Source organism: Macrotis lagotis, chromosome 7, assembly GCF_037893015.1.
Source record: "Macrotis lagotis isolate mMagLag1 chromosome 7, bilby.v1.9.chrom.fasta, whole genome shotgun sequence".
Lineage (NCBI taxonomy): Eukaryota > Metazoa > Chordata > Mammalia > Peramelemorphia > Peramelidae > Macrotis > Macrotis lagotis.
In genome coordinates, this window is record NC_133664.1 from 116,035,407 (window position 1) to 116,058,033 (window position 22,627).

The following is a 22,627-nucleotide window of genomic DNA, read 5'->3' on the forward strand; positions in this document are numbered from 1 at the left end:
AACCACCATCTGCTTCAAGTTCCTTACAAAGTAGAGAGAAAAACAGCTTCTCGTTCTCTGAGTGGTCAGGGGATAAAATGAGGTCATTCTTATAAAGTGTACTGTAAAAATTAAGTTACTTTATAAATGTTAGCTATTATTGTTGTTGTCATCATTGTTTGCTGTTGTGCTATATGATAGTAGTCAGAATTCCCTTAAAAAGCTTTTCAAAGGGGGCAGCTAGGTGGTGCAGTGGATAGAGCACTGGCCCTAGAATCAGGAGGACCTGAGTTCAAATCTGACCTCAGACATTTAATGATTACCTAACTGTGTGACCTTTGGCAAGTTCCTTAACCCCATTGCCTTGCAAAAAACCCCTAAAAAATAAAACAGAACTAAAAACTAAAAAGCTTTTAAAAGGACTTAACATTCATAAAATGTGAATTTGGGAACTACTAACTGCCCATTTAGTGCCAATATGGTGAGGATAAAAAGACAAAGAGAGGAACTCATTGTATGGTTGACAGTCAGAGAGAAAACCACACTGATTACTAATGTAAGGAATTTGTAACATTTTTTTTAGACTTTATTTACTGGGCCAAATGAAGATATAATTTATTCTAATAATCTAATTATTCTAAGGTTTCCATAAGAAGCCTTCTCCTTTTGTCCCCAACATGAAACCAAGCATGTGATAAATATGATCATGCTTATTAGACACTCCCCTTGGATTGGTTCTCATAGGGTGGTGAAAAATTTTTGACCTTAGTCCTCTTTAAATTCTGGTTCTCATGCTGAAATCTTGGAAGACACATTAACTTTCACCAGAGGGCATCATGAGCTTATGGATTTGCTAATTTCTGTAGACTATTTGCTGAGAAGCAGATAAAAGAATCAGGTTGGCGCTCTCCTCCCACCCCACCCCCCATCCCGTTATATCTTTTTGGATCATTTGAATTGTATATGGCTTTCTATTTAAGTCAGTCATTTGCTGGCAGCAAAACTAGAACATTTCCTGTTTTTCCTCTCACTGTAATCAGGATTTGGCTGTCCAAATTAGGGCTGCCCTAATTACTGCTCAGCAGGTGCCAATCCTGGGGAGGGCAATAAATAGGGAGAGAGGAAGTGAGAAAGGACACTGCACATTTTCATACTCATTGAAAAGGAAAACACTTTCTCCCTTGCCAGTAAGATCTGATTAGGTAACAAGCTATACACACCAGGTATGTGCTCATTGTTGTCTAACAATTATAAAATAATTTTCCAATTATTCATCACCAAGGCTTTCCAAGAGTCACTTCACCCATCTTTCTAAGATGTCTCTCTGAATGTTTACATGCACGCATGTATGTCTGTATGTATGTGTGCATGCATGTGTACATAAACACATCACAGGTTTGTCATTCAAGGATATTATTAGTACACAAAAGCTGAGGGAAGAATAGCACATCTACTAGAGAGATGGGACAAAATAGGTAGGTAGCATCAAGGGCTACCACTTCCACTGTCATTGCCTTGGGAAGGAATCCTTGGAAATTTCCTAGGGAGCCAGTAAGTCAAAAATCATTTATCAAGTGCCTACCATGTACTGGAGATACAAAAGAGACAAAAGATAGTTCCTCCTCTCAAAGAATTCATAATTCAAAAGAGAAGACAACAAAAAAACAAATAAGATATGTTCAGAACAAATGAACAAACAAAATATATGCAGGACAAATGTACAAACAATTAAGATATACACAGGACAAATGGACAATCAAAGAAGATAGCTACAGAGAGGACAAATAAGAAATAATTAAAGGAGAGAAGGGGTTTGGGAAAGGCTTCCCATTGTAGAAGGTGCAATTTCAGTTGGGGTCTGAAGGAAGCCAGGAGGTCAGATGAGGAAGCAGAGCCCTGAAATTGTGATGCGCAGTTGGGGTAAAAGTCTGGGGTTGGGAGATGGAGTATCTTGTAGGAGGAACAGCCATGAGGCCAGTGTCATTGACTGAAGATTTCATAGCAGGAAAAGCAGCGCAGAAAGACTGGAAAGGCAGGAGGGGGCAGGTTATGAAGGACTGCCAATACCATCCTGGAGGATGGAGATACACTGGATTTACTGAGGAGAGGATATGATAGGGCCAGATGCATGCTTTAGGAAGATCACTTTGGTGGCAGAATACAGGATGGATTGGAATGGGGAGAGACTTGAGGCAGGCTGACCCACCAGCAGGCTACTGCAATAGTCCAGGCACAAGGTGATGAGGATCTGCACCAGCATGAAGGTGGAATCTACAGGATATACTAGCAACATAGACTAGTTGAAAAAGAATAAGCAACAAAGAATTTACACTCCTCATTAACTTGTTTACATCACTAATTATAGGAAACAGTCTAGAGGGGGATAGGCTTGGAATGAACAGGAACGAGGTTCAAATACCAAATTTAGGACACTAATTAGCACACAGTAGGCATATAATAATTGCTGTTTTTCTTTTGACTAACTGATCCTGGAAAATTCACAACTTTTATGGGTTTCAGGAAACTGAACTAAGTCAAACAATGTTCAGCATGTTTTGGTGGAAGGAACTCCCATGTTAGAAGATCCCCAAATCCACAAAATCATAGAGCTATAACATTCACTTTCACTATTTATATCATAGTTAGCATTCATTATTATTATTACTATTACATAAAATTCATTAATTTTTCATAATCTATATGGCACAACCCAGTTATTTCATTAAATGTAGAAAAAGTATGGAAACAGGCAGTTAGTTACATGGTTATAATAGTTATAACAATTATAATAATTATAATATTATAATATAATAATACTGGGTCTGGAGTCAGGAATGCTCATCTTCCTAAATTCAAATCCAACCTCAGACATTTACCAGCTTGTGTGATCCTGAGCTAGTCACTTAATCCTGCTTGACTCAGTCTCCTCATCTGTAAAATGAATTGGAGAAGCAAATAGCAAATCACTCCTGTATCTCTCCCAAAAAACCCCAAATGTAGGATCACAGAGAATCAGAAAGACTGAATAATAACAAAAGAACACAAAATTGTGTTAAAAAATAAAAGGTGTGAAACTGACTTTCAAAGAACTTAAAAAAATAAAGGCAATAAAATGTACTTTCTTCCATCCTGTTAGGATATAAATTACCTGAAAGTAGGGACTGTTTCACTCTTGGTATTTATATTCCCAATTCCTAATGAAATCCTTGACACATATTAGGTACTTAATAATACTTGAGGATTGATATTTTTGCAGAATTAGAGACTATGAGTGTAAAATATTGCACTTATTATATAACATGGGTACTGTTGAGCTGCTTTTTAACATTTTTTATGCTTCATATGAATGGTGTCTCACTGGTGGGGGAGAGGAATAGACCAAGAATACATTAAGAAGTGAGGAATTATAGTTAGTCTCACTTTAGTCTGCCCTCATCAGACTTTATCTGGAATATTGGTTAAGTTCTGGGTGTCGGGGTGGCTAGGTGGTGCAGTGGATAGAGCACCAGCCCTGGAGTCAGGAGTAACTGAGTTCAAAACTGGCCTCAGACACTTCATAATTACCTAGCTGTGTGGCCTTTGCCTTGAAAAAAACTAAAAAAAAAGTTCTGGGTGTCACAGTTTAAAAGGACGTTAATAAACTAGAAAGTATCTATAGGTTGGCAAGCAGGTTGTCTTGAGTCTATGGCATAGGATGAAAGGAACTGGATATGTTTATTCTGAAGAAAGACTCTGGGTGAGTCTTCAAGAATTTGAAGGTCTGTAATGTAGAGAATGAAATAAATTTGCTTGATCTCAATGGAAAAACCAGAGCACTAGGTGAAAAGGGCAAAGAAGTAGATTTAGGCTTGATATCAGAAAAACACTTGCTAACTAGCACAGTAGTTCAAAAATAGGAGAGGTTGGTTAAGCAATTATTTATTAGGTATATTATTGTGAGGATTCCTTTGAGAACTAGCTGGAGTATATCTTTTCTGAAGTCCCTTACAACTCCCAAATTCTGTGATTTTGTAAGAGGAAGCCTTGAACAAAAACATATAGTCAGACTTGAGTTTTTAGGGGCAATTCTCTGGTGAGGTGGGGGATATATTTGAGTAGGGAGAAATTAAAGGCAGAGTGACCAATTATGAAACTATTGCAAGAATCCATTTTGGAGGTGAGGAATAAGATGATTGAAACCTGTATGAATGGAGAGAACTTAAGGGAATATAATATACTTTGCTTCCTCCAATAAAACCTTTAGAATAAAAAAGATATCTTTTGTTTACATGGATGATGGGAGAGGGAGAAAGAAGCTTTTCAAGGTTTGTTAGTAGTCCTAATTAAGACCCTAGGGTATAAAAGGAATTTAAGAAAATAAAATGTGATTATTGAGAACAGATTTTCTAAAAATTGGTCTTTATAAGGGAAAAGGTTGGCATCTAGGTGGCACAGTGGACAGAGCACCGGCCCTGGAGTCAGGAGTACCTGAGTTCAAATCTGGCCTCAGACATTTAAAAATTACCTAGCTGTGTGGCCTTGGGCAAGCCACTTAACCCCATTGCCTTGCAAAAAATAAATAAAAATAAAAAATAAAATATAAGGAAAAAGGTTCTTTTTTCCACTTATTTTTTGAGGCACTTTTCTGAGACTTGTCAATGAAGACTAATAACAAGTCATTTTCTTTTGCTCTTCTGGCTTAAATAATGTTGACAAATGAGTCTTCTATAGGGTTAGAACACTGCTATATATGAGGTCAAGATCACAAAATTAATTCTTGAGATCCAGTTTCTTTCTTTTTCTGATTCTCTGTTTCACATCTATAGACTACACCTCAAGGTCTAGACAATTTTGTGTGCTTGATTCTAGGAGGGCTATATAAGACAATAAAGTCAGATACAAAAAAAATACAATCTAATCCAATAAATATTTATTAAGAACCTATAGTGTGCCAGCAATGTATTAAGCATTAGGGATAAAAATGAATAAAAAGACAGTCCCTGACTTCAAGGAGCTTATAATCTAACAGGGGGAAACATTGCACAAAAGTAGGCAGAAAAGCGGTGGGAGGATCTAGAAGGGACAGCAAGAAACCAGGGGTAAAATTTTGTTACTTGGAAAGTATTTTGTAAAGAATAGTGAGCTGAAAATTAAAGTTTCTCTGAGGTACCATCTCACACCTCTCAGAATGGCCAATATGACCAGAAAGGGTAATGATCATTGTTGGAAGGGTTGTAGGAAATCTGGGACACTATTACACTGTTGGTGGAGCTGTGAACTCATCCAACCTTTCTAGTCAGAAATTTGGAACTACATCCAAAGGGCAACAAAAATGAGCATACCCTTTGATCCAGCAATACCACTACTGGGTCTATACCCTGAAGAGATGATGAAAAAGGGTAAAAATATCACTTGTACAAAAATATTTATAGCAGCCCTGTTGTGGTGGCAAAGAATTGGAAATCAAGTAAATGTCCTTCAATTGGGGAATGGCTTAGCAAACTGTGATAATACGTATGTCATGGAACACTATTGTTCTATTAGAAACCAGGAGGGATGAGAATTCAGGGAAGTCTGAAGGGATTTGCATGAACTGATGCTGAGTGAGATGAGCAGAACCAGAAAAACACTGTACACCCTAACAGCAACATGGGGGTGATGATCAACCTTGATGGACTCACTCATTTCATCAGTGCAACAATCAGGGACAATTTGGGGCTGTCTGCAACGGAGAATACCATCTGCATCCAGAGAAAGAACTGTGCAGTTTGAACAAAGACCAAGGACTATTACCTTTAATTTAGGGAAACAAACCCCCTAATATCTTATTGTTTGATCTTGCTACTCTTATACTTTTTGTTTCTTCCTTAAGGACATGATTTCTCTCTCATCACATTCAGTTTGAATCAATGTATAGACTGGCAAATTGTCTTCTGTGGAGGGGTGGGAGGAGGGAAGTAAGATTAGGGAAAAAATTATAAAACTAAATAAAATCTTTAAGTGAAAAAAAATAGTGAGTTGAGAGATCACAAGACAATGGGAATAGTTTGGTATTTTTCCCTCCAATCAGAGTAGAGAGGAGATTAAGGAGGTGGTGTCAATTTAGGTTTGAGTTAGCAGTAAGGTCATGAGGAAATCAGCCTAAAGTACATACTTTACTAAAGGGGAAAAGTGGGCAGGGGGAAGGTCATTAACATTAACTTTGACAAAGAAAGACAAGGTAATCAATAGATGATCCATAAAGAAAAGCCTAGATTTTTATAACAGCCTCTCCAGTTCTAAACCATGACTTTATATGAAAAAAAAATTGCTAATGTACTGCTGAAGATCAGAAGTGCAATTTAAGAAGAGTGGATAAAGACATGGGAAATTCATTCAGTCCCTAGTCTTGCTCACAGGACTTATAATTCTTTCTGTTTTTATAACATTTATCAAGAGTTGCCTCTTTCTAGTCACATCATCTCACAACCCGGATTACAGCATCTATTTCCTAAGTGACTTCTTTTCCCCAATTTTTCTCCAATCCGATCCATTTTACAGCCCACGTTCACTATAGTACACCTGGTCTCCACCAAAATTCAAAAATCCTCAACCTGAAGGCCAAAGTCACATCTGACTCCACCATATCTAAGCAACCCCTATTGTTTTCACTGCTCACTGTTCACTTGTTCCTAACTCTAAGTCTTTACTCATTCTTCTTATTCCTCCTAATTCTCCAAAGCTTTCCTCTTCTCTCTTCATAAAACTATGTTATCATTCCCTCATATCTGAGTCTATTGCATATCCTCTATGAATCTTTTCCTATTTACTGAAACGAACACTGATCTCATTTCTTTTTTATTAATTTGCTATATTACTCAAGTGACACCTCATGACCATATAAGGCATTCTTCTTTTTTTTTTTGGCTAGGCAGTGGGTTTAAGTGACTTGCCCAAGGTCACAGAACTAGATAATTATTAAGTGTTTGAGGCCACATTTGAACTCAGGTCCTCCTAACTTCAGGGCCAATGATCTATCCACTACCTAGCTGCCCCAAGGCATTATTCTTTATTAAGTCAGGTATCATGCCTTGTCTTCCACCTTCTTTGCAGTAATGCCTACCATTACATACCAGACATAACAAACCTCAATGATGGGCATGACAGGAGCTTAATACTTTCTTCTAGAATTAGTCTTAGGACTCTGCTATGGTTCATGTTAGATAACAACTTAGAAACTCTGCAAATAACTGAGCAAATAACTGGAAGATTTTTCTCCCACTTGTTTTTTAATACATTCTTCAAGAGAAGCACTGTGATCTCCCTACAAAAACAAATTTATCTCAGACAAAAGAAGGCTGTAAAATGACTTACTAAGTTTTCATATCCACTAAAGCATCAACAAGAGGAAATGGACTTAAAAATCACAGAATATCAGAGGGAAAGCACTTTAGTCATCATCTTATCTCAGACTTCTTAAGCTAGGGTATATGAACTTAAAAAAAATTTTGAGGACTCTGCTTCAATATAATTGTTTTCCCTTGTTATTTCACGTATTTTATTTTAAAGATTTTAAAAACATGATTGTTAGAAAGAGTTTAAAAGGGAAGGCTAGGTGGTGCAGTGGATAGAGCACCGGCCCTGGAGTCAGGAGTACCTGAGTTCAAATCCGGCCTCAGACACATAATAATTACCTAGCTGTGTGGCCTTGGGCAAGCCACTTAACCCTATTGCCTTGCAAAAATGAAAAAAAAAAAAAGTTTAAAGGTTTCACCAGAATGTCCAAGGTGTCTAAAGCTTGTGCACAAGAATAAATTCTACTTATAGTAGCCCTAGCAAGTGGTCATTCTGTTTTCATCGAAAGTAGGCCAAAATCCCCTACTGCATCTAGGGCCATCTCCTGTTATCCTGATCCACATCTGGCCACTGGATCCAGATGACTCTGAAGGAGAAAGTGAGGCTGGTGACTTTGCAGAGCCTCCTTCACTTAAATTCAATTCATTCGCACATCATGGCATTGCCTCCCTGATGGCATGGTCCTCTTTGAGAATGAAGGTCAAACAACAAAAATAACACCAGTGATGGGAAAGTCACTACCTATGATGTGGCCAGTCCATTCCACTCATCCACATCTCTCCTGATGAAAAATTATTTCCATTTATTGATTCCATTTATTAATATGTCTCCTATAGCTTCAGGGCCAAAAAGAGATATAGATGAAAAAGAACTTTGTAACTGAGAGGAATGAAAAGAAGTAAGGAAGCTTAGTAAGGGAGTTTGTGAATTCTGCTTTTCTGGGGCTCATTAGCAAGAGGCAGAAGGGTGAGGGACTATATTAATGCTGAAGATTCCATGATACATGGAAATCAAAAGATCTACTAAGTCTCATCAAAATCATTCTGAAAGAATCATAAATTTCAATCATATTCCATATTTTTCATCTTTTGGTGAGAGGACTGAAGGCTGTAGGGCCTTTTCAGATTTCTGACAAACTTGTGGTTGTACATTTTGCTGTAGTAAGAAATGAGTAAGAAAAAAAAGAGTAAGAAAGATTATGATCTCTCCATAAGTGAACAATGTGTTTTTCTCCTAAAAGTAATTTTCTACCTGTAAGCAACTGTGCAGGTGTCCTTGTATTCCTGGAGCTTAACACACACCATGTTGAGGAATTGATCAGAGTATGCACTGAGGTCATGCATCAGGTTCATGAGGTCTTGCACGGTCTTCTCCACAATTATTGTGCTCTGGAAAAGGAAAGGCAGACAGAACAGAAGGTTGTGAGAACTTCACTCATGGGATAAGATATAGGGAAAAGGGTAATAATACAATAACTTACGATGCTAATATTGCCCAAAGTGGGAAAAGACAACGTAAGAAATGTGGTAATCAAGAGTCAGTAGAGACATCTCACAGAGGCTGCTCTTTCACTGACTTCAGAACAGTTACACTTTTGCAGTTATATTTTAATCCTTAAAGTTTCAGATTGTGCTGCTCAGTTTCAATAAGAGATTTCTGGGGGTTTCTGAAGATATGTCTAATTTATATCAACTATATGAGTTCAATGCCCTGCTGCAAAGATCAAAGATCCTGGTCAGTTCAGAAGGGACAATATAGAGGAGTTCCACAACCTTTGAGAATTTGAAAATCACTGATCTAAGGAGAAGATAAATTGTATGGGAGTTAACCAGAGCAGATTTATGTTCAGAAGCATCAATTTCTGTTTGTGAAAAGAACTATAGGAAATACACTTTATTGTTATATGGTAAAATTTCAAAGGTATAAAATGAGGAAAATATTTCCTGTCTATTCGTTATATCCCAAGGATATTGAAACAATATGCTACATATGAAGTGCCTTGAACTAAGAAGAAAAGAACTACAAAAATGCAAGGTTTTATTACTGTTGTAAAAGCAGTAAGAGTATCACTTAAAATTAATGGAGAATTTTTAAAGGATTTTAAAAATATTTTACACCTATTACCTTCACAATAATTTTATGGGAAAGATAGTACAGGTATCCTCTCCATTTTCTAGGTAAGGAAAATAAGGCATGGAAATTAAGGCACAGATTTGTCCATGGTCTATCAGGTAATGATAAAATTAATTAACCAATTAACAAGCATTTATGAATTGTCAGGCACTGTCCTATACACTGAGGATACTAAGGTTCCCCCATTGCTTGCCCCACCACCCACGAAATTCCTACTCTCATAGAGCTTCTATTCTACCAGGGGATATTAAAATCAGAAATTTATCCTGAATAGAAGACAAATGCTTTCATTTGTCTATATTGTTTCTTTTGGGAATTTTGTTTTTTTAAAAATGAATATAAACTTCAAAAGAAGAAAAAAATATTATCCACATTTTACTCATGGGGATTTGTTGCATGGTAAGTTCATGTCAAACCTGAAAAAAGACGTCCTTGTAGAATATTCATCAGAATGTAAACTTGAAAATTTTCTATTCTACACTGTTTAACCTCCTTGTTTGCACTACTTTCACAAGGACTTATGCCTCAAATTCACACAACTGATTCCTGTGGATCTCCCACTTCAGTGCACACTCTATAGCCTGGACTCCATTCAACAGCTGTGTTGTAGGGCACATAGGTGTACAATACATAGTAAAGATAAAATTATTTCTAAGGTGTTAGGTTGAAGTTGACTTATGAGGAATTTTTATATTAAATAAACAGCTCAATGTGAAATGTTCAACATTAGAAATGGTCAGATCTACATTTAAATACCTGAATATGATTAATCCAATGAGTTGGGAAATCTAAAAAGATGTCCTACTCCAAGGGTTTATGGAGAATAAGGTGGTGAACTGGGGTTCTGAAAGAATGGGTCAGTAGAGCACAAGTTTAAGCACTTTTTTCAGGTTGGAGTGGCTTTGAATATGGGATGGCACAAGACAACCAGGAACATGTATAGAAAAACACATCACTAGAAAATTGGCTACCAGACCTTGTTAAGTTGTTAAGTTGAACAAATGGCACACGAGTTGGACAAAAATACAAAATGGTTCTCAATCTTCCATGCCTCCCTTCTATTTCCATAAAGATGGTGATCAAATGGCAGAATAGGGAACAAAAGAAAGATTCATGTAGTTCTTAGATCTTCTATAAACATTAATATAATTCTTGTCACTCAACATACTTCCCATGTTTAATATTACTCAAGGAAGAGAACCACATTCATAATGATGTTCTCACCATAAGTGAAATTGAAAGATAGAGAGAATTTCTAAGTATATTGAAGACTGACCAGGGGTTCATAGTAGTGAATGGTGAATATAGGAGTTGGCAGAGTTGAGGTCAGGGAATTTCCAGACACAAGAAATATCATTTTCATGGTTATTGAGTCACTTTTACCTTTCAATATTCAAGGTAAGAATAAGGAACCAAGTATCTAGGATGATAACTTTGCAGAAAATGAAACAAATTCTAAGAAGAACTCAATAAGATACTTCAAACTAAGTTACCCTATGTATTGATACTTAGTGTCTTCAGTGCCAAAGCAAGCACTAGGGAAGACAAAAAAAACAATTATGTGAATAGATATACTTTCTGGATTGAAGCAGAAACTGTATTAAGGAGAAATGGATTAACTATGCTAGGTAATGTCGGTGGTTGGAAGGAATGAGATAGTGAAATGACCTTTGGAATTGGACAATTCTGTGATCAAGATAAGTTGTAACTAGATGAGGCAGCATGACTTTGGACGCAGGAGAAATAGACTTAGAATCAGGAAGATTTAAGATTCAAATGTTCATTTAGACAGCCCATTCCACTCATCTACATCTCTCCTGATGAAAAATTATTTCCTTTTATTAAGCCCTACTATGTCTCCTATAGCTTCAGGGGCAGTCCTGGAGTCAGGAGAACCTGACTCAGACACTTAATAATTACCTAGCTGTGTGACCTTGGCCAAGTCACTTAATCCTACTGCCTTGCAAAAAAAAAAGAAAAAGAAATGAGGGTTTTGGACAAAATGGTTTCTAAGATCACTTCTAAGTCTAAATCTATGTTCCTATTAATGTTGATAATGATAGAGCCCGGACTTGTAATTTCAGTTCTATAGGAAATTCTAAAGTAAAGGAACTTGCTCTATGAATACAAGCTGGCACCTTAGAACACTAGAAACTAAGTGGCTTGCTTAGGATTATACAGTCAGTTTGGATCAAAGGCAGTATTTGAACCCAGGTCTTCTGGTTTCAAAGGTTAGCTCTTTGTCTAGTATATTACACTGACCCACTAAATAAAGAAAGGTGAACATGAAAATAAGTGACTGGGAAATGAGATTGGGGAGCGGGACTATGTGAGAGAATTCACTCCATTGAGCAATTGAAGTGGGAGGGAGAACTCACTTCATTGGTGCTTTGGTGACCGCACCCGTACCTGTGCTACTGGGAGAGAAAAATATATGGGGGGTGGGGTGGGAGATGAGGTATTATTCTAAGGCACAGGGAAAGTTTTTTGAATATGGAAGGAAAGGACTTGGTTATATAAAGAAATGACAGTGCATCACCACAACTTCAGGAGTTAGAGGGAATAGAGAGATTGCTTCTATAAATGGTTTCTGCTCTGGGCTAGCTAAAAAGAGCACATGGATCTGTCTGGGTTCAGATTTGGAATGAACAATAAAACTTGATTCAGCAGGACCTGAGTCTAGGAGTTCATTTATGTCTCAGGATAGTGTGTAATTGGCCATATGATGGGTCAGCTGCAGTAGGTCTAGTCCTAACATTATGTTGGGGAAAAGAAGTGGTTTGAGATCAAGAAATGAAAGAAGCCAAAGACTCCGAGACTACTGAGAAGCCATATATTGAGCAACATGAAAACCTTTTATTAGAAGAGTCAAACAGCAATGGCCAGTCCTGAATGACAACATTTTTAAAAAAGAATCTACTGTTAACTTAACAGACAGGGGAAAAAAATTCAAAGATAATGTAATTATTTGGTATTCATTCTTTGTATGTTGTCAAATGATTGGTTAGAGTAAAGGTTGAACTAAATACCATGTGTGTGATAACAGAAGCTTTTGTTTAAAAATTTACTGCTCTTTTTTCACAATTATGATATTTCCCCCCTCCCCTTCACAGAGAGTCATCTCTTAGAACAAAGAATTTTTTTTAAAAGAGGAAAAAAATTCTATATGCAAATTCCCCACCCACCATCTCCCATTATGGCAAAGAAGTGAAGGGATATCTCATTTTTGTGGTCAAATTTGGTCATTTTAATTTCTCATTCTTCTTTTTAGTAATGTTTTATTGTGACATTGCTGAGGCCATTGGGAATATAGCTTTTACTTTGAGGAATTTTTTGATATAAATATTTGGTATATAGATTTGTCTGCATTCATTATAACAAACATTTCCTACATCAGTACTATAATAATCCATTAGGTTCATGTATTCAATTTGTTTAGTCACTCATTAATGGGCATCTTTGCTTCCAGTTCATCACCACCATAAATATTTTGGTTTAAATGAGACTTTTCTTTTTGCCACTGATCCCTTTGAAGTGTATGCTTATTCAAGTTGTGTCTGGGTCAATGACTATAAACACTTCCCCCCACATAATTCCAAATTACTTTCCAGATTGTTGGACCAATTTACAACAGTATGCTAGCATGCCTATATCACTTCAAATCCTCTAAGACTAACTATTCCCATTTGCCATCTTGATAAGGCAAAACTTCTCTTACTTCATCTTACATTTTTCTTACCATTAGGGATTTGGATCATTTTTCTTATTACTGTTAATAATTTGCATTACTACTTTTATGGGCTATTCATTTACTTGAGCATTTAACTATTGGAGAATGACATTGGGTCATATATATATGTATATATACATATATACATATATATATTTGAGACATATATCTTGGAAAGGAGATCTTTATCAGAGATATTTAATATGAATACTTTTTCCTCAGACTATTGTTTTTAAATAAGCTGTTAATACTTAAAAGTGAGAAAGAGAAGAAAGAACATTCATCTATCACTAATTTTTAGAGAAGTTTAAACAATGTATGCTATTCTCCTCAAAGAAGAGGTAGAATGAGCCCCCAAATCACTTCCATTAGCAAACATTTATCCTTTCTTTCCCAATAGGGAAATATTGCATATATGAGAAGCCTAAGTTGATAGAATAAGCTTATTTTCAAAATATTTTGGAAGACTGCAAGTCATATTGACTCATAACATTACAAAAAGAAGTAAAAAAATGAGCCTATAGGCATTTCAGATCTTACTAATTTAAAACATTTCAAGAATATCTGTGGATGAATGGATGAAGAACAACTGAAAAAGCATTTATAAGCAGTAAGGATACAAGTATAAAAAAGCAAGACAGTTGATATCTTCCAGGAGCTTAGTTTACATTCTTTTTTTTTCTTTCTTTCTGGCAAGGAAAAACTCAAGTTTCTTTGGGATTAAGTAACTTGCCCAGGGTCCCACTGCTCCTGACTTCAGGGACAGTGCTCTCCACCATACCACCTAACTGCCCTTAACATTCTTAGTAAGGGAAGAGAATATGTATAAGAGAATGGTAGTTGGACTGGAGGTCAAAGGGGCAGTGAGTGGAACCATCTAAAATTAGGAAGATAGCAAAGAGCTACAAAATAGAAGAGAGATAAATCCATTATCTACTGTATGTGACTGCATACTGACAGTTTTATTTCTCTGTCTATGCCAGTTTATACACAGAGAAAGACCTTGGAGAAGGAGATAAACCACAAACCGGGCACAGAATTGGAGGGGGAAATCAGGCTGGGTAATATTTCCATTCAATTTACTAAGCATTTCTTAGGTATCTACCTAGTACAAGGCATTTTGGGAAATTCCATAGTGCTTCCTGTAATCCCAGACTGTGCTACTATCAAAGCCAGGACTGTGAATACCAATTCTTTCAATGATATATACCTGTGAGTCACTCTGTACAATCTCAGAAGAAAGAAAATGGTAACTTCAAGGACAAGGAGAGATGCATGTTTAATGGAAAGAGATCCAGCATGATGCCAACAGTGATTTGCTAAGGATGCATTTGAGTTTTCTTGGTGTTAATTATTAGACCAAAATGAACACAAGCAGCAGGATAACACCAAGCACAATTTAAGATTAAGAAAGTAGATGGGGTCAGTCAACTAGGGAAGGGAAGATAAGCAAGAATAAATGAAACTATCTTGAGTTCAATAATGGTAGCACAGAGATAATAAAGGAACCAAAGGAAAGGTCTCCAGGCAGTGGGTGGATCCTTGATAAAGTGACAAAAGCTGCAAGAGAAGAAGGCACAGAGGGAATGTGATCCATTTTATTGGAGGAAGTACCTGAAACAATGAAACCATAGATTCCTAAAATTATCAGTGTAAACTTTAGGATTTTCTTATTTCTTTTGAAAATCAAAGTGAAAAAGAACAAAAGGAAATGAGGATATGAAACACCTAGGCACACAACTCTTTTCCTAAGACCATGGAGGATTATCTATAGCTATGAGCTATATCTGTATTCATATTCAGTTCTGCAGATCTCTTTACTTTCATTCCTCTATCTTTTTTTTTAGTATATTAATCAGAAGGTGAGGGAAGGCATATCAATCAGAAAATAAGAGGAGTGAGAGTAGAAAAGCTATCTTCTTTAGGGCAAAATCCTCATAGGAGCCCAAATTACTGTCTCTATAGTATCCTCACAAGTACAACTTCCTTTTCTATATTGATTTTAAGATTAAAGCACTGCAGTTTCACCCTGATCCATAATCCTGTTCCTCTATACTTGTCTGTGAGTGACAGAAATTGATTCTACTGTGCTCCATGTCCCCAAGCTGCTAAAAAGAATCTCAAAATCTCACCCAGATTCAAAATACAGGTTATGCAGCATCATGGGTAAAGACAGTATCTCCTCATTGTGGGACTCAGTCAGAGAATGAGTTACCCTTTGTGTCCTTAGCAATACTCCATATGGATACAGAGTTGTTTAAAATATTATGTATTTGGGAGGAAATAGGTCAGGGAAAGGGATCCATGATATAATGAGAAAGGGTCACTCACAAGAATAGAATCCAAAGAATTCAAAGTAGAAAATCTAAGCCCTCCCTACCTGATAATGTGCCCCCTAACCTTTGTTTGAAGACTCCTTTACTGATGGACACATTTGGAGACCACTCATCCCATTTGTGGGCAGCTGTCCTCATTAAGAAGCTTATCCTCACACTGAACTAGAATCTGTTTCTGAATCTTCTACCCACTTCTTCTAGTACTGTCTTCTGGGACTGAGCAGAACAGGATACCACAAATCTCAGATTCAAACTGCTTTCCAATTTGGTAGGTTCTTCATACTCTTGAGTTTATGTTCTACTGGTGTTGTCGTTGAGAACCTAGAGTTGTCTCTATGCCACAAGGAAGCATTAAGATAGAGAGGGCTTTAATGGAGCTTAACATGCTCAGAGTGACTTCAAGGACTGTCATTATGAATCCACATTTTAATGCTAATTCAGTTCATAGAACAGGATTTATTAATTGGGCAAAATCAAATGCCCATATAACTCTCTGAGAGAGAAAATGAAGGTATCTCCAGATATAGAACAAATGAATCATTCAGAAGATGGCATGCTGTCTCCAGTAAAAGAACAAAATCTCTTCAGTACTAGAATGTGAGTTTAAAAAGAAAAAAAATCAAAGTGATACCCTCAATAATAGTCTGTGATTTAATAATACATTTCTTCTGAACATCTCAAAGCACTGTTGAATGTATTTTCTAATATGCTTACAGCATTCCCAAATAGAACTGGCAGGAATTATTTATTCATTTTTGGCAGATGGGGAAAAAGTGATGGCAACAAAATATTAAGTAACTTGCTCAAGGTTACACAGGGATAGTGTCGTGATTAGATAGCTCAGTTTTGGAGTTGAGCATGAGCTCATTTCATCTGGGAAACAGTGAGAAAACCGGCTTGGTGGGAATAAAGAGTATATGTTGGAGAGTAGAGGAAGAGAAATGTAGGTAAGAAGGATGTAGCCAATTACAGATTTATAATGATTTTATTATCAGGCACCCACCACTACCAGGTCATTATGCATTGTGCAGTGGAACTGGGTTCTGCCCCAATATTTTTAAGTTGAGAAAAGAGATCTAGGAGGGGAAGAGATTTGTCTCAGGTCACAAAACAAGTGAGTCAGGTTCTTCTGAGAACAGGCCTTCCTTGGTTTTACTGCCTCTTACCTGTAGGTTTTTCAATAAAAAGCTATATGTAGAAAAAAAAAGAAATGATTGACAGTCATTGGAAAAAAGGAGTTTGTATTAAAAATCACAGGATTTTGTGTTTGATCCTGGAGCCAATAGGGAGAAAGAGGAGTGACCTGGTCAGACCTTTGCTTTAAAAAGAGCAATTTGATAATTTAGTGAAGGATGAACTACAGTGGGAAGAGACTTGAGGCAGATCAACTAGCAGGCTAATTTACTTGCCCAGGCATGAGGTATGAGAGCCTGCACCAGATACTAACAATATCAGGGGAGAGAGGGGAGCTCATGGAAGAGATGTGAAGGCAGAATCAATAGGATCTGGCAACAAATTGGATTGGTGTTGAGGATGACAGCTAGGTTATAAAACAGGGTAACTACAAAGGTGGCAGTCATTTCAACAGCAAGGGGTAGAAAGTATTGGAGAACAATTCAGTTTTAGAGATGTTGAGTTTAAGATAAACAATTTGAGATGGAAGGGTTCCACTTCTGTCTATGACATGTACCAATTGTGTAACTATGAGCAAATCACTTAATCTTTCAGTGTTCTTAGGAAACTTTTTAAAACTGTGAGTTATAGGTAAATTGTTGATTTGCATTGGTGGGATTTTTTCACATTGAATTCCTTTTAGTGATGAAATATAGACTCTAATAGTATGAAATTAAAAAAACAGGGAAATACAAAAGGAGCAAATGTATAAAAGAAGAATGTATAAGGAACAAAATTTGAAAACAAAAACAAAAAAAAAAAGGGAAAAGTTTTAAGAAGTCCTAACAGTCCTCAAGAAAAGCTGTGTCTAGTATTCCTGTCACAAAGCCAAATCTTTCACACCATACAGGAACATTTTCATCTTTACTCCTAATCATGCCATCCACAAGTACATCCACCCTACATCTAGTATACAGTATATAGTAGTACAAAGGAGCTGGTTAATAAATGTTTGCTGATTGAACATCTCTCTTTAGAATCCTAGATTGAAAGCTATAAGAGAACATGGTAGCAATCTGGTCCAACCCACTCACTCCACTGTGAAGAAACTAAGGTTCAAAGAAGTGATTTGTCCACTGTTACAAAGGTTCTAAGTAGCAAAACTAAAATTTTCTCTAACAATCTATTGAAATTTGTCTTTCCATAGTTACCAATGACTTCTTTTTTTCTTTTTTAAAGATTTTATTTATTTTGAGTTTTACAATTTTCCCCCTAATCTTGCTTCCCTCTCCTCACCCCCACATTGTTTCCATGGTATACACTGATCTCAGTTGAATGTGATGAGAGAGAAATCATATCCTTAAGGAAGAAAAATAAAATTTAAGAGACAGCAAAATTACATAATAAGATAACTTTTTTTTTTCTAAATTAAAGGTAATAGTCCTTGGTCTTTGTTCAAACTCTACAATTCTTTGTCTGGATACAGATGGTATTCTCCATCTCAGACAGTCCAAAATTATCCCTGATTGTGGTGCTGATGGAATGAGCAAGTCCATCAAGGTTGATCATCAACCCCACGCCACTGTCAGGGTGTACAATGTTTCTCTGGTTCTGCTCGTCTTGCTCAGCATCAGTTTATGCAAATCATTCCATGCTTCCCTGAATTCCCATTCCTCACCAATGACCTCTTAATTATGAAATTAAGTAGTTTCTGCTCAGTTTTTATCTTCTTAGACTTCTTTACAGTGCTCATATGACCCTATATATCATTCCCTCTTTTTTGGATACTCTTATTTCTCTTCTTTCCATTACACTGGTCTCCATTCTCTTCCAACTTCATAGGCTGTTCTTCCTCAGTCTCTTCACTGGTTCATCTTCCTATTTCTGCCATTTAAGTATGTGTGTTACCTGAGTTTCTCTCCTAAGCATTTTCTTTTCTCACTATATATTCTTTTTTTTGGCATTATCTACTCCTTCAAAAATTTATTTTAGCATGCATTCATAATGTTCTCCAAATATCTTCTTTTAATGAACAAAAACAGAAGTAAAACACCCCCCCACACACACACACACAATAGTTGAGTGAAACAAATCCTACATTGGCAGTTGCTGAAAATCTTTCTTTCTCTATTTCTCTTGTCTGTTGCTCTTCTTGAAAGAGGTAAAAGGCAGGTTTCACCTTGACTTTCCTACTACTACTATGGACGCATTTATTACCCATTGTGCAGAATGATAGGGTAAACAAATTACCTGATATTAAGGAGGAAATAGATAATAAGGCAATGAAAGATACAGTAGAAACTATGTATTTGATAAATTTGATGATGCACACAAAGAAAGAAATAGGCAGAGTATTGAGAAGGACAGAGTGACCAGTGCTTTCCCTGAGGCATAGGTTTAGAGAGTATTGACAAAACTTATAGTCCTTTAGCAACAAGAAACAAGTGGTAAGAATAATTAGATGCAACTGAACACTATCGGATAGTAGGTTAATGTGACCTTCTCCTGGTACAATTATATTATGTGTTGCTCAAAAACAGCCTTATGTTGGTATCCTAGAGTCTCTGTCTCCATTATTGTCCTGCTGAGACTGTGCTTCATATTGATTATTTATGCACAAAAATTCCTTGATATGGTGCTAGAAATGAGAAAGTATTTAAAGAAGTCAGGAGAGGTAAAGGGCAGGCTGGATTATTCTCACCAATTACAAGGAAAAAACTTGTGGCTTATAGTATTATAAATTTAACAGTCCCAAATGTCTGTCCTGATTCTTAGGAAAGAAGCATATGTCAGTATGGGGCTGCCAAAAGCTCTTCCTATCTTATTCTCTTGACTCTTTCTTCCTCTAGATTCCAAGAGAAGAGATTTTCTAATCTTTGGTAAGAACAAAAAAGAGTCATATATACCAGTTCGACCTAGTGGTCCATCTAGTCCCAAATTATGTCTCTTAAGTAGTTTTAATTTTTTTTAGGAGAATTTCCCAATTCTTGTAACAATAGGTTTAGTCATTCAGCATTCTTCTTCTCAAGAATCCATAGTGCTTCATAAATAATATCTCAATTAATCTCCCAACAGGTAGTAAGAAAAGTAGAGAATTAGCATCTCCATTATATAACAGCAAGCTTAACAGTTTAAATAAGATGTTTTCAGAGAACAAACATTAAGATTTAAAAAAGAGATTTTTCAAGGAGCTCTAGAGCTTCAGGATTTAGAAAAAATAAGGCTAGACTGAAATGTTTTACTTTTTTTTTTCAGTCTTCTAAAATCCTCATTTGATTGGTATGTTTAGGGTCATGTTATGACTTTCTGTGGTCTCAGAAATTCTATTCTTGAAGTGGGGATAATTAAGGAATTATATATTTTACTTTGGCTATTAAGAAAAAAAAAACTCCACATAGCCTTAAACCACATTCCTCAGTGCCCAGAGAACTACAAAATTCACAACATAAAATCTTGAGAACCTTCTTTTACCAGCAACATCAGAGGGTATTCAGCAGGGGGCTCCAGTGACCCATGCTGGGTCCTATTCATTAGGGAAGAGCTGCAAATAGATCAATCACCATGTCAGAGAAGAAGTCCAGCTTGAACCAGTGGGAAATGCTGCCCAACACAGATCTGTTCCACTCTGTGCCGACTCACCTGTCTTTGGTGGCACATGCCATATAATAATCAATTATGCTGACAAGTTTCTGTACAAATCCTTTCAGCATCAGTTACTCATGTTCCTCTGAGGGGAGGTGTGGAGCACTCTAAGGAGGCCCATGAGCAGGGAGTCTCGCTTCCAGGAAAATGCAACATATGGAATCGTTGGCAAGGATTACACGTGTGTGTGTGTGTGTGTGTGTGTGTGTGTGCACATGTCTAGACCATCATCTTGGGGAAGCTTAGGTTGGGAAGGAACTGAGCTATCCCTCCAAGTGGGGAACCAAAAAAAAAAAAAAACCAAAACAAAACCTTGAGAATTGCCAAATTACAAAAAGAAGTGCTTTCAGGTTCAAGAGAGTAAACTGGGGTCTGCCTTAGGATGCTGGTCACTCTAAATCTAAACTTAACTGCTCTTCAGGGCTCTCCCCATAATCCTGGGCAGTATTCCACAGACTGATTTTGGGCAGGGGGCAAAGTGAAGACCTGGAGAGCCAAGAGACTAGAATCCTAAAAACAGCATAGTCTCTCTGATTTCATCACAGCAGCGAGCAAGGGGCTTCCTTATTCCTCATCTCTAATGTGCTGTTGTTCATAAATAAAATGGGATGTCTGTAAGAGAAATAGCAAATATCTGTAAGGTGATTAGCACACTCTTACACATGGGAAGTATGATTAAGCCAAAACATTCAATCCCTTCCCTGACTGATGCAAATACTTTGATAAATACTTAGATGTCATTATTGCTGTTGTTCAGTAGTTTCAATTATATGAGACTCATTGTGACCCCATTTTGAGTTTTCTTGGAAAGAATACTGGAGTGGTTTGCCATTTCCTTCTCCAGCTCACTTTATAGATGGGAAAACTGGGGCACTCTATTTGCCTCAAGTGACTTGCTCAGGGTGATACAGTTAGGAAATGTCTGAGGCCAGATTTGAACTTGTAAAAAGATAAAGTGGATTGCCATATTTGAGGACAGAACTCTGGATCTGAAGTCAGGAAGACTCATCTTTCTCAGTTCAAATTTGATCTTAGACATTTAATAGCTATGTGACACTGGCAAGTCACTTAACCTTGTCTGCCTCAATGTCCTCATCTATAAAATGAGCATCTATGCATATACTGTAACCACATAGAGGAAAAGGACTGCATATTTTTGGTTTTTTTTTTAATCACTGATGCATAGCACAGAGGAAGGGTTTAATAAATGTTCACAGTATTAGGCTAAGCTCTAAGCATAAATATGAAGAAGTCATGTAGTATAGGGGATAGAGAGCTGAACCGGGAGACATCAAGACCTGAGTTAAAATCCTGCATCAGATGTTTACTAGCTATAAGACTCTTGGTATCCAAGATGAGAAAAAGGGAAACCGATCAATATTGGAGAGGTTGTGGGACGACTGGGACACTGATAGAGTTGTGAATGATTCAAGCATTCTGGAGAGCAATATGGAGCTATGCCTAAAGAGCAATAAAACTGATCATACCCTTTGACCCTGCAATTCTAATTCTAGGTCTACATCCATCAGAAATTATAAAAAATAGGAAAAGTCATACAAGTTCCAAAATATTCATAGCAGCTCTTTTCACAGTGGCAAAGAATTGGAAATTGAAGGGATGCCTATCAATTGGGGAATGTAAGCAAGTTATGGTACATGAATACTATGGAATATTATTGTTCTATAAGAAACCATAAATGGTCAGATTCCAAAGAAGCATAGAATGACATACGGGATGTGATGCTGAGCAAAGGAAGCAGAACCAAGAGATCCATGTACACATTAACAACATTGTGGTATATATATGTCATGGAACACTACTGTTGTATTAGAAACCAGGAGGGATGGGAATTCAGAGAAGCCTGGAAGAATTTACATGAACTGATGCTGAGCGAGATGAGCAGAACCAGAAAAACACTGTACACTGTAACAGCAACATGGGGGGTGATGATCAACCTTGATGGACTTGCTCACTCTATCAGTGCAACAATCAGGCACAATTTTGCACTGTCTGTGATGGAGAATACCATCTGTATCTAGAGAAAGAATTATGGACTTTGAACAAAGACCAGAGACTATTACCTTCAATTTAGGGGGGGAAACAGTTATCTTATTATGTAATTTTGCTATTTATTATACTTTATTTTTCTTCCTTAAGGATATGATTTCTCTCTCATCACATTCAACTGAGATCAGTGTATACCATGGAAACAATGAAAAGACTAAAAGAATACTTTCTATGGGGGTGGGGGGAGGGAAGCAAGAATGGGGGGGAAATTGTAAAAATCAAAATAAATAAAATTTTGCAAAAAAAAAGTGAGATGATAAACCTTGATGGACGTAGCTCCTCTCAGCAATTCAGAGAGTTAGGACAACCATAT

The 22,627-nt window shown here is 36.8% G+C and overlaps 1 protein-coding gene across 2 annotated transcripts in view; it reads right to left on the bottom strand.

Moving 5' to 3' along the window:
• The window catches only part of EXOC4 (exocyst complex component 4), a 914,582-nt gene that overhangs the window by 164,421 nt on the left and 727,534 nt on the right, over positions 1–22,627 (bottom strand). For both annotated transcript variants that reach the window (XM_074193663.1, XM_074193664.1), the window contains one exon: positions 8,545–8,681. In XM_074193663.1, the coding sequence (XP_074049764.1) occupies positions 8,545–8,681 (137 nt within the window). The remainder of the gene's footprint in view (positions 1–8,544; positions 8,682–22,627) is intronic.